Raw genomic sequence first — 13,558 nt, forward strand, 5'->3', positions numbered from 1 at the left:
AGGTCCCATATTAAGCAAAAATCACTTTATTAAGTCTTTTTGTGAAATTTGTGGGTCTTTGTCTTTCCTTCCAGCCCACAAAATGTGATATTTAATGACCAAACCTGTTCTTAGTAGAGCTTGTTAATGTAAAATCCTGACCTAAAACCAGCTGTTTGGATTTAAGGGATTTGCCGATGTCAGCGATTCTCTTTTTTGACCAATCAGGAGCAAGTCTGACCTGATTGGTCAGAGAGAGAAATCTCTCCAGCAGCAGGGAGGGGAATGCTGAAGTCGAAGAGCCATCACTGCTCTGTTTTCGGCTGTAAACAGCCACATAGTTCCATGCTCAAGCTTCCCATCTCTGAAGAAGACAGACTAAGTGTCTAGAGTTCATTTATCAGGAAATGTTCCAGCTACACTCAGTAAAACTGTGCATGTGTGAGCTAGTCACTTCACGGCCGACTGCTTGTCCAACTTTGGACAGTCCAACAGAGGGCTAGCCAATAGACTGGTCCTGAATCCAGGCGCATTACCAACCATCCTCCAACAAACCTGGGACCCTGGAAATGTGAGTGTTTTAAATGCTGTGTGCTGTGGAGCAGATGGAAGAGCTTTTCCTCAGTGCCCCCCCTGTCTCTGTGTTAGCTTCAGGATGCTAACTTTAGCTGCAGTTAGCCTGTTGTTTTAGCCTGTAATGTTACGGTAAACCAGCTTCTCTGTTTTCTAAACATTGTGCACTCGGAGCTCGTGGCGCCGCTCTCAGTGACGTGGAAGAGCGGGGCGGTATCAGTGGTGACTCATTTACATATGAAGGCCACGCCCACTAAATCAGAGCGTTCTGAACAGAGGGGCTATGAGAGCCTGGAAACAATGCTGCTGTGCTTGATTTATTGGCTTTTTGGACCAAAACATGTTACTACCATTTCATGAAGACATCAATGATCCATATAAAATCGCAGGAAAAGAGCAGAATATGGGACCTTGAGTAAAAATTGTCTAATTATACTCAATATGAGCCACATTCACCTGATCAGACCAGAAAAATGTATCATTTTAATTTATTTAAAGACAAAATGAGGTCTGATTTGCTTTAAAAAAAAAATTTATCTGCAAATGGAACAAAAAATTTGCTTAAAAAAAACTTGCATACCTGTAACTTGTTCCCTTAGTAGGTTTTTCTGAACTGGTCAGTTGAATGTGGCTCATATTAAGTCTAAAAATACATTTTTTACTGAAAATAAGACAAAAACACTTGATAAGATTCCAGTTTTTACAGTGTTGTTAATAATAAAGCCTAATGTCCCATTTTACTCCTGGTTTTATACTGTCTCTTTAATTCATTCATAAACAAAAAGTTTTTTTTAAGTGTAGTTAAAGTCCTCGGCCAACAGAGAGAGCTGTTGATCTGCAGTCGAACTGATGCAAACACTTCAATAAAGCTGTCTTTATGAGTCGTTTGATGAGTTTATTCAGACAGTTGGATCAGCAGATAATCATTTATAAGTTGGCTTATTTTGATCTGAGTATGTGAGTGATCTTTTTTATTCTTAATGAGAACAAAAAGCACTGAGCTGAAGTCACTCTGTGGAAACAGGATGGACTCATTAATTGGCCATCTGTCATCTTCCTGCTGCTGATCGTCTGAGATTTTGGCTGTTATGGAGAGGAGGTCAAAAAGGTTTACAGCAAATCCTCCTAGAGGAGACCTGAGCCGTTTTCTCAAATGAAATACTGCAGACGCGTCCAGTGAGGCAGAAAACACTCGGACAGTAACCAAGGAAATAAAACGCAGAGGTCCTGACCTCCTTCTCTTACTGTGTGTGAATTAAACTGGGGCAGAGGATCACACAAAACGAGCTCATTATGGAAAAATATGCATTAAATATGTTTTAACTACTGCTTTAAGCAACACAGTGGTGATTTCAGAGACAGCTATGAGCCGTCTGCTGATTGTTATGGAGCACATTAGTGCCTTAATAAAGTCTGACCTCACTTGAACACCTGTTTTTGTCTAAGCTTGGACTTTTGCACCATCTAGTGGCTAAATTAGATAATTGAAAATGAAATGTGATTATAAGTTAGATCATCTGCTCTTTGGCCAAAAAGTGGTGGAGCTGTGGTATCATGACACAGGTGGAAGTAATGAAGCAAGGTAACATGAAAGGTTTTTTTTTTTTTTTTCCAATTTTCTTTTTCAATTTTGAAACTTATTTTCAATGACAAAATCAGGATTTTTTTTTAAGAAAGTCCCTAAAAAGATTAGAACATAAGTTTTATGTTTTCTTTTTAATTTATTTATCTTTATATTAATTAATTAATTAATTCAATTATTTATTTTTGTTTATTTTCTATTTTTAAACTGATTTACAATGACAAAATTAGGGAAATAAGGTTTGAGGAAAATTCGTGAAAAAATTAGAACTAAAGTTCCATTTTTTCTTATTTATTTATTTAGTTAATTTTTCAATTTTTACATTTAGTTATTTTTTGAGGAAAAATTAGAACAGAAGTTTTATTTTTTCTCATTTATTTATTTATGTTTATTTATGTTAATTTTTTTATTTTTAAACTTATTTACAATGTCAAAATCAGGATTCAGGGTTTGAGAAAAAGCCGTTAAAAGATTAATAGAAGTTTTATTTTTTCTTATTTATTTGTTTTTGTTTATTACTTTTTTATAAACTGATTTAAATCGACAAAATCAGAAATTAAGGTTTGAGGAAAATCCGTAAAAAGATTAAAACAAAAGTTTTTTTTTTTGTTCATTTATTTATTCATTTTTATTTATTTATGTTTTAATTGTTAAACTAACTTACAACAACAACAAGATCAGGAAATAAGGTATACAAAAATCCAAAAAATCCGTGAAAAGATTAAAACAGAAGTTTTATTTTTATATTTTATTCATTTATTCATTCATTTATTTTGTTTATTTATTTATTTAATTTTTAAACTTATTTACAACGACAAGATCAGGAAACAAGGTCGAGAAAAATCCGTGAAAAGATTGAAAACAGAAGTTTATTATTATCATTATTATTATTTATTTATTTATTTATTTTATTTTATTTTTATTTTATTTTTTTATTAATTAACTTAATTGTTTTTTAACCGGACAGCTCCACGCTTTTTATGGCATCTGAACTAAGATAAGTGCTCGCCTGGAGTGGAACTTCCGGTTAACTCATTGTCACACCAACTGCTCTGAGATGTTTTTTTTTGTGCTGACACAGAGAAGCAGCGAGTTCCCGCTTGACAGTCAAGAAGAGGGGGAAGGAGGGAGGGAGGGAGGGAGGGAGGGAGAGGGCTGGTGCGTCCCTGCCCTCTGTCTGCATCCAGCTGCCGCGTCGCTCCACAGCAGCAGCAGACGCACCGCACTCAGTATGGCTTTAGCCGCAAGCAGGACGCTCTTGGCGCTATTCGTCGCGTTTTGCGCATCAGGACTCGGATGGACAGGTAAAAGTTTGTTCTCTTCTTCTGGAGCAGGTTGGCGTTGAGCTTGGGTCACTTTTGCTTCCTCTCCTCTTGCAGCTGGATGGACTGCACAGAGTTGGAGTGTTGGAACAGCTGTTGCAGTTTAACGTGAATTTCTGCTGCTTCTGTATCAGAAAACACGTGATGGTGTATTTAGGTGTGCATGGCTGTGAGCCCTAACTTCTCCTGATCAGTAGCTGCAGATTGCTCTTTGATTAAATGCTTAAATGTTCCATGCTCAGTTTTTTGATAAAACCAGTGTATGAGAGGAAAAACTGATGCCATGAGTCGAAGTCATGGAACAAGTCCTTGCATCATTCAGCAGGCGCAACCTGCACAGGCTGTGATCAGCAGTAAAAAGATGATGATAAACTTCAGGCTGGATCAGATTACCAGAGAAAACAGAGCAGAGCTTTTCTCTCTCTTTTTTTTTTCTTTTGGAGTCACATTTTTCCATATTTGTGACTGACCTGGCGGATGGTGGTAATAAATGACCTGCCTCTAAAACTTTCCCCCATTTGGGAAAGAAGTGAGTTTACCTTTGTTTTTGGGTTGCTTTTCCTTAGATTTACTTTCAGAGTCTAATCTCTGATCAGCTGTTGGAAAGAGATTGTAGAAGACATAGGGGAAACCAGGTATGGTTGTAACACTTTTTGCTGCAGCACCTCCAACTCAGTGATTTTTTTAGTCACAGTTCCCAAACTTGAGAGCAAAGTACCCACATTTTTTTTATTTATTTTTTTTTTAATGAGGTGTTTTTTGTGTTAACAAAATTCCACATGTGATGTCTTAGGGTTTTTTTTAATTTTAATTAAATTGCAAATATATTTAATAAATTAAGAAATTATCATAAATTTCATTTATTTGCATTTTCAAAAAAAAAAGTAAAACAAAAAAAAAAAAGTGCATAGATTTAAAAACAGAAATTTTGAATTTGCTAAAAAATAAAATTAAAAATAATAAATGTAGTTTCAAAATTTGCTACATTTTCAGGAAAGTGTAATTGTGAAAAAAAATAGCAAAATTTAAAAAAAACCCTGGGATTTAAATAATCTCTGCAAAAATTTGAAGGGATTTAAAAAAATAAAAAAATTTGAAATGTACAAAATGTCATAAATTTCCCAAAAATTAAAATTTAAATAAAATATGTAATTTCAAGTTTGCTACATTTTTAAGAAAGTGTAATAGTGAAAAAAAAGGCAATTTATATATTTTTTTATTTTTTGAAGAAGGTATTTAAATTATTTGCAAAACTTTAGCAGGGATTAAAAAGATTGAAATTTTGAAATGTACAAAATATCATGAAATTTCTAAAAACTGAAAATAAAATAAGAAATGTAATTTTAAAAATTTGCTATATTTCCAAGAATGTGTAATATTAAGAAAAAAAAAAGGCAATTCTTTTTTTAAAGAAACCTGGAATTTATATATTATGCAAAAATTTGCAGAAAAAAAAGAATAAATTAGCAAACATTCCAAAAATTTGCAAAACTTTCAGAAAAAAAAAAATTAACATGGAGGTTAACATGGAGGTTTAACAAAAAAAGTGTGTGTGTCTGTGTCTATTTTTTTAATTAAAGTCACAATGGTGACAAATGATTGTTTGTAGGCCTGGAGTGTCTGATATAAGTCACATGGCTTTATCTGGAAAAGTGTAAGTGCTAAAAACACATACAGTCTTTATCAAAAATGTTACTTTTTTACCTCAAAATCAGTTTTTTCTCCATAGAATCTGAATTGCACCTGTTTCCTGCCAATACTGAAATAATCATATGACTCCTATCTTATCCCTGATTGGAGGACTTGGTGGTGTTACAACTCTCCCCATGTTACAACCATACCCGGTCTCCCCTACTCTTCTAAAAGTGAAACTGTACAGAGAATCAAAACCACAAGAAAATCAGTGCAGACCACAGAGGACATTTTTCTTTAAAATGTGACTTCAGTGAAAGACATCAGCGCTGTAAAACCGTCCAGAATATTAAAAGTGCTATAAAGCCTGAGGAGTTTTGGAGAGGACCTGACCGAACCCTCTCCTTCAGATTACTCAGCCCACTTTAATGTCACTGGATCTCTAAGTGTCTGTATGCCTCCTTCTCTGTTAGCACTTAGAGCATGAGGTCATTGCTTTCACTGAAAACAGGCAGCTGCTTTTTGTTGTGGTCTTTTCCTCCGAGTCCTCTCCTTTTCCATCTCTGTAGGAAGTATTTTTAGAGGAATCATGTCGCCTGTTTCCTACTCACACACCTTCACACACACACGCTTACACACCTGGGAGACGCTTAACGTGACCACATTTCACCGCCGCTGCTCCGCTAAGAGGTTTGGAGCTGAGCGCTTTCCTCTCGGCGTCCTGACAGACGTTGTTAAGAGAGAGGAGAGTGTTACTCATTGACTCTCTCCACTCACATGTCAGCAGCCTGTCACTCCAAAGTTTGTCTGAACAGGGGATGAAATTGGACCCGTGGGAATATCTGAACATGGAGGACGGAGCAGAAAGAGGAGTAAAAACATCACGGTTATTTGAATAATACACAATCTCAGCCTCTTCTGTGCGGTTTCAGACGACCCTCTCCAGGAAAGTCTGCAGAGCGGAGTAATTAAGACGGAGAGTTTGGGCAGAGAGGGAACCGTAACCCAGCAGATTCAGATTTCTCCTCTTCACGTGTTAAACTCTGCCCCAGGACGCCATGACAGAAAATTATTAATAACCAGGAAGTTCATAACTTTCCATGGTGGAAAAACACGGCAGATACAGAACAGATCGAATATTTTCCACAATCCTTCACGACCAGACAGAGCTCGACCCAGAACACCTGCAACCTGGCCGCTTGTCAAACCTGACAGCGATGGCATGTCTCGTGTCATGATGTCATATCTAGGCGCCGTTCCAGTTGTTTAAACAAGAACCACCTGGGCTGTGAACACCTGTCCAGCACGGTGGATGGGCAGCAGGAGGATGGAGCGTAAACCGACGGTTCAATATGTCAATCTTCATAAGGGAGTCGTTCGAGGAGTCGTCTTGGCTCCAGGAGTTGGCGTGTGAACACGACCATGTGTTAAAAGATGATGATGATACCTGCTAACCTCAGGCTGGGGATGCCGTTTAATATAAACATCACAGGTTTATGAATCAAGACCCTAAAAATGAAGAAAAATACTCAGCTCAGGTGGTCAACTTGATTGAAACAACCTAAGTGAATTAGTGATAGACCGATTACCAGTGCAGATATTTGGCATTTTCTGGCAAAAACATCCGCCCTTTTTTTAAACCGAAGGCTGTTTAGAAATCAGTTTAAAGGTCCCATATCCTGCTCCTTTCCTGCAGTTTAATCTGGATCATTGATGTCTTCATGAAATGGTAGTAACATGTTTTGGTCCAAAAAGCCAATAAATCAAACACAGCAGCATTGTTTCCAGGCTCTCATAGCCCCTCTGTTCAGAACGCTCTGATTTAGTGGGCGTGGCCTTCATATGTAAATGAGCCACCGCTGATACCGCCCCGCTCTTCCACGTCACTGAGAGCGGCGCCACGAGCTCCGAGTGCACAATGTTTAGAAAACAGAGAAGCTCGTTTACCGTAACATTACAGGCTAAAACAACAGGCTAACTGCAGCTAAAGTTAGCATCCTGAAGCTAACACAGAGACAGAGGGGACACTGAGGAAAAGCTCTTCCATCTGCTCCACAGCACACAGCATTTAAAATACTCACATTTCCAGGGTCCCAGGTTTGTTGGAGGATGGTTGGTAATGCGCCTGGATTCAGGACCAGTCTATTGGCTAGCCCTCTGTTGGACTGTCCAAAGTTGGATAAGCAGTCGGCCGTGAAGTGACTGGCACACACATGCACAGAGAGATTTCTCTCCAGCAGCGGGAAGGAGAGTGGGCAGGGAGTGGGTTCAGGGGTATCTGCTCAGGTCAGACTTGCTCCTGATTGGTCAATAAAGGGAATCGCTGACGTCGGCAAATCCCCAAAATCCAAACACCTCGTTTTAGGTCAGGACTTTACATTAACAAGCTCTACTAAGAACAGGTTTGGTCATTAAATATCACATTTTGTGGGCTGGGAGGAAAGACAAAGACCCACAAATTTCACTAAAAGACTTAATTAAGTGATTTTTGCAGAATATGGGACCTTTAAAAAAAATTTTTTTTTCCAAATTTAAGCCCTTCATTTTAGTCTTTCTTTGTACGCTGGGCTAAAAACTGTCTCACATGTGATGTTCATTTTTTGGGAAAATACGGCTCCAGATATAGTCTGGGGAAATCATCATCGTCATCATCCAACTTTTTCACCCGGTCTGAAGTTAAAAATTATCTAAAAATCCCCAAAATTGGGGAATATCAAAGAATCGCAATTTAAATCAAATTGCCGTCGTCATAGTTACTGTCAGCTTCATGTCAGAGTTCATTACTGCAAGGTTCAACACAGGTGAAAGGTTAAACTGACAGGGGTGCTACCAGGAATTTTGTGGCTGTGGGCAAGATTAACTCCAGCCCCCTCACCAAGACAAATAGGTTTATAAGAGCAACTTAATACTTCAAAGCAAGTAAAAACAGACTGAAACTGATACAGATGCTCCTTTATGGCCTTGCACTACTTTGATGTTGTGATTATTATTAATGCCTATAAATACTGACAAGGTCGTAAGCAACATTCTGCCAAAACAGCCTTTGTTTACATTTTTAAATTAAAAATAAAAACAATGACAACAACAACAACAACAACAACAATAATAATTATTTTAATAATGATAATAATAATAAATAGTTTATTATTATTATTGTTATTATTAATAATAATAATAATAATAATAATAATAATAATAATAATAATAATAATAATAAAATGATAATGATATAAATAAAAAATAAATAAATAAATAAATAAAATAAATGAAAAAATAAATTAATGTATAAATAAATCAATCAATTAATTAATTAATTAAAAATGTATGGCCAAATTGTATTGTACGTATGGCACTAGATCACCGAAGACAAACAAGGTCCCACTTGGTGAGACCAAAATCACCTCAGTCTGAAGTCTGAAGGTGTCTCACAGGAGCTTTAAGTCTAACATACAAAAAAAGGACTTACAATCTGGTGACTGTTCACTTCCCTTTTGAAGTTATCTAATGATGAACAAAGTTTTATTTGTGGGGTCAAAGATTTAAATCAGCATCTCTGTGTGAAACGTTTATCCACAGAACAAGCTCTTATAGACTCCCTCTAACAATACGTGTCTTTTGTAGCATGTACTGTTAAACAAAACCAGCACTACAACAATCTGTGTATTTTTGTGAACATCAACCACTTTGGAAAAAAGGCTCGTCTTATGAATATTTTCTTTGCTGTGAGCGTAACGAATAAGATTTGTTTCGATCTGATTTTATTTGGCTGTTATCATTTGTCCCAGATACGGATAATTGAGCAAATTAAACAAAAACTCTGAGCATGACTGAGAAGTGATTATTCTTTATTTAATCATTTGGGAAACCCAGCCCTGGAAAGTGATTACATGCCACGGTTTGATGACTTTGATCCAGATCACAAACCTGTAATCCAGCTGAATCTGACCTTTTGAATACTGCAAAACTCTATTAACATGACCACAAAAGGTCAGGTAGCTGTCAAAATAACTCCTCAGGTTTCTGGCTCCTGCAAGAGATTGTATCAAATCGATATGTTTCGTGTCTGGCTGAACAAAAAGAATCAACAGTTTGACTTTACTGAGACAGTTTCTGGAGAAATCAATACACCTGGAATAGATGTTATAACAAGATGCTGTCAGGAAAGATGCAGAATTAATCATAATGTGAGTTAGCAAACATGTGTCAAGGAAGAAGAGGAGGGGACCGAGAGTTGAGCCCTGGGGTACCCCGAGACTCATGTTTGCTGTGAATAAGTCTTGGGACTACTGAAAAGTTGGTAGAAGTTCTACCGACTTTTTAGATACTGAGCCACCATTTCAGGTGATTAATGAATTTTTATACCATGGTGTGGGTGAATACTCAATTCTGATTGGCTGCAGGGTGTGTGTTAAAAAAGTTCCAGTCAAATAGCCTGATTGTTCTAAATCAGGGATTATGTAATTTTTACTTTTATAGGAGCCATTTTTCCTCAGCTCACATGAATTAAAGTCATTCAGGAGCCACAAAATCTACTTTATCTTCACAATAAAGACAAAAAAAATGGATACAGTTGTATACCTAGTGAAAATCTAGTGAATAATTATCTAAACAGAACATTTTTTGAATCAATAAAACAAAACGTGATGTCTTAGTTTATTATTTTCAATATGTTTGCCTATATTAAAAAAATAAACAATTGCCGTGTCAAGAAATTTCATAAATTCCCAAAAATTATGAAACTTCAATAATCCGCAAAATTTTTAACACATTTTAAGTTTCAAAAATCCCCCCCCCCTCAAAAAAAAAAAAAAAAACGAAAAAGTTTTCAAAATTCTGAAATTTCAATAGTTTGCCAAAGTTCCATAAAATTTGCCAAAAAAAGAATCTAAATGTTTTTTTGATTTTTTTTTTTTCACAAAAAATTTAAACTTTCCAAAAATTGGCCAATTTCAAAAATTGGCCAATTTTTTGAAAATTAGAATTTATGTAAGTTGCAAAAATTTGCAGATAATAAAAAAAGGAAATCTAATAAAAATTCAAAAAACTGTTAAAGTTTTCCAAAAATTTTAATACAAAAATTTGCAAAAGTTAAAAAAATTGCAAAAACTCAAAAAAAATTGAAAGTTTATTTGACAGATGTGATGCATATATACTTCAACAAAATATTAACACAGGATTTTATTCAGTGTCAGTGTCTTTAATCATCAATACCCTCTGTAAGAAAAATAAAAATTCTCTATTTCAGTAATATTTCTTAAAGGTACAAAGAGCCACTGCAAAGGAGTCCAAGGGCTGCATGAGGCCCCAGAGCCACAGGTTGGAGACCTTTGGTCTAAATTATTGGTGGAGGAGGAGAGGAAACACCACACAGATCTCTTCTGTTTGGTGGAAATGATAAATAAATAAATAAATAAACAAACATCGAACATTAGTTTGTGGAAACTTTGACGTCACTTGCTCGTGGTGCCAACACTTAACGGCTCCAAAAGATTCTTCAGTCGTTGTTTTCTAGCATGTGGTATTTCCAATAGAGCGCATTATTCAATTAGCTAAACACCTACAGATGTATGAGTGCAGGGACTAAAGGAGAATCGACAGCTTCAGCATCACCTCATGTTTGATGAGCCTCCTCTCCTCAGTTCACCTCCTCCTCACATACCATCCTGGGCGAGTCTGTCAGGGCGCCGTTGTTACGGGCTGGGGGTTAGCAGCAGGTCAGCGTCTGTAACGTTTGTGGCCAGGTAGAGAGGAGCTCTTGTAAAAGTGAAGCAGGTATAATCTTGAAAGGTTTAACAGGAGTTCTCTGACCTGACAGCTCCCACATAGATGGGATTTTTGTAGCAAACTGTCAGTTTTTACTTTACATCCACCGCTAACACTTTTAGCATAAGGTTTAATCATTAACTACATTAGCACGTTGACTCTCAGCTCACACATTCATTCCTCACATACTTATAATTGCTGCTGTCTAACTCGATTATAACCTGTCTGCCTGTCTCTCCACTCCACATTCACTAATAAAGCATGGATCGTGTTACATAATCGCTCCGGTTTCTCCTGGCGACGCCCTGACAGAGTCGCTCTCTGCAGGATTGTGACGTTACAGTCGCTCGGTCGCGTCCCAAACTGTTTATTCTTGGATTGCAGCGGTGCATGTGCAGCGCTCTCAGAGGGAGTCTTGATTTAATCAGAAATCTCTGGTCTGCCCTTGGATCGTAAATTTCCAAGGGGGCTAAATCCCAGTACGATGTCTGGACAAAGGGAACAGATCCTTTCCTACGTAAGACACAGCCTTAATGGAAACCTCCTGGAGCTGATTGAAGTGCGTCCAGACTTGTGTCAGTGGAGTCTACCACAAGCAGCTGATAAAACTGACTCCCATGAAACACTCTCCTGATGAGGAAATAACGGGGAGACACTGTGTTTTGTTATTTTACTGATGGTGGAGAAACACTTACACACTTCATGCTCTTTGGCTCGACGTGCTCCTAAACGTTATCTGGAGTGGATCGACGCAGCGACACAGCCGTCTCTCAGCACATACTTAAAAGTTGAGAATCACCTTGGCAGGCCTCCTGAGAGCCGGGACCATCTGCAGACCGGCCTGGGATGCAGTTAATCCTTAATGTGAAAAGTGAGAGTGCAGATCCAGCTGGGAGCACACCTGTCCCGCAGACAACAGGACTTTAAAGTGATGAAGTGATTTTGTGACAACACTAAAGTGAAAGTGCTGCTGTAAACCTTTAAAGGACCAGCTGTTTATGACAGGGACAGGCAACGCTGACGATAATATACGACACCGCTGGAAGCTAATAAAACTGACACCACCAGTCGCCAAAGCTCACTCACAGTTTGTTCGTTTGTATCTTATTTCAGAGCGCCACAGTTCATATCTTTGTGCTAATGAGAGCTATGACCACTGACTGTAAATAAAGATGGACGACATGTCTCCACCTCCTCTAGCTGAGCAAAAGTGATGCCAAAAATAACCCTTGTAGCTAGCAGTAACACACTGCACCAATATCATATGTAGCCAGAGTCTTGACGTCTAGACATTTCTATACTTCTTGAGTCTTTTTGTTTGAAGCAGACTTTTATGTTTGTGAACGTTTATGCAGGTGCTTGTTTCTCTTGCTGATCTCGAGCTAATATGCTAACTCATTGTACACAAACTTTCAGGAGCCGCACTTCAAATTCACAAAACTTTATCTGCTCTGAAGGGGAAGTTGAAAGCACATCAAGCAGAAAGTAGACGATGTAAACACAGTAATAACTGTACACAGAATTTAGGCTAATTTTCAAAATGCTAAGATACTAAATCTAGGAAAGTAAACATTAAAAAATACAAAATATACAAAAAAAATGGTACGTTCCATTTACATCGGAACTGGAAAGTGGGGAGCGGGAATGGCGTAATCTCCGTGTTAAAAGCATTCCAGTTGCCAGGTCGGAAAAACTTGCCGTAACAGCAAAATTTCTATATGTGGATATGGAATATTACAATATATACTGCTGTTTCATTGCGACAAACATCAATGAAAATTTCAACTTCTGAGTAGAAATGGAATGCACCAAAAGATACGTTAAAAAGTATTAATTTTTAAATACTAATTTACTGAAACACTAAATACAAATACAAAAGTAGAAGCTCGAATCAAATTCAAAGCTCTTCTTCTGGCTTACCAAACATTGACAAGAACGGCTCCTGCCTACCTGGGGTCCCTGATCCAGCTCTACACTCCTTCTGCCCTCGTGAAAGACGCCTGGTGCTCCCAGCCCAGCGCGGCTCCAAATCTCTAGCCAGACTCTTCTCCTCTGTTGTTCCCAAATGGTGGAACGAGTTACCTAACTCTATACGATCCACAGAGTCCCTTTCTACTTTAAGAGATGCCTGAACTCATCTGTTCAGGGAACACTTAGACCTTAATCTGAGCCTTCTCCTCTTTGTCCTCAGGGGGAGAATGAGTCAGTAGGTCTAAGACTCAGCTCTTATGATTTTTTAGCACTATTACTGAATGTTGTTGAAGATCGAGGTATACTGTTGCAGCAATTAATTGTTGTTTGTTGGCTTGTTGATTATTGTACCCCCCCAAAAAACAAACAAACAAACAAACAAAAAGACAACTTGCCCTTAATGGCAGCACCCGCAGCCGAATAACTTGTAGCACTGTTGTCGCACTAACTAGGTTTTCCTTCTGTCTGAATTCTTGCTTGTGTTGTACGTCGCTTAGGACAAAAGCGTCTGACAAATGAAACTGTAAACTGTAAAAAATTCCTGAGGGCTGGGGATTAACCTGATGTCCACAAATTAGAGATAGACTGATTATCGGTGATAAATATTATTTTGCATTTTGAAGCATATCAGCATTGTCCTTTTTTTAATCTGGTTGATACGATAAGAAATTAAATTTCAGACTGTGTTATTTCTGGCTCTAATACAGCCATGCCTCACTGTCTAGCATTGTCCCAT

At 37.6% G+C, this 13,558-nt stretch overlaps 1 protein-coding gene across 1 annotated transcript in view; it reads left to right on the top strand.

Annotated features, from left to right (window-relative positions):
* Nucleotides 1–3,320: 3,320 nt before the first annotated feature.
* fndc1 (fibronectin type III domain containing 1) overlaps nucleotides 3,321–13,558 on the top strand; it is a 58,155-nt gene continuing 47,917 nt past the window's right edge. The window contains exon 1 of the mRNA XM_074685558.1: nucleotides 3,321–3,438. Within this exon, the coding sequence (XP_074541659.1) occupies nucleotides 3,366–3,438 (73 nt within the window). The 5' untranslated portion in view covers nucleotides 3,321–3,365. The remainder of the gene's footprint in view (nucleotides 3,439–13,558) is intronic.

This window comes from Halichoeres trimaculatus, unplaced genomic scaffold (genome assembly GCF_033239565.1).
Source record: "Halichoeres trimaculatus isolate MK-OKI-2021-1 unplaced genomic scaffold, fHalTri1.1 fHalTri1_scaffold_13, whole genome shotgun sequence".
NCBI lineage: Eukaryota > Metazoa > Chordata > Actinopteri > Labriformes > Labridae > Halichoeres > Halichoeres trimaculatus.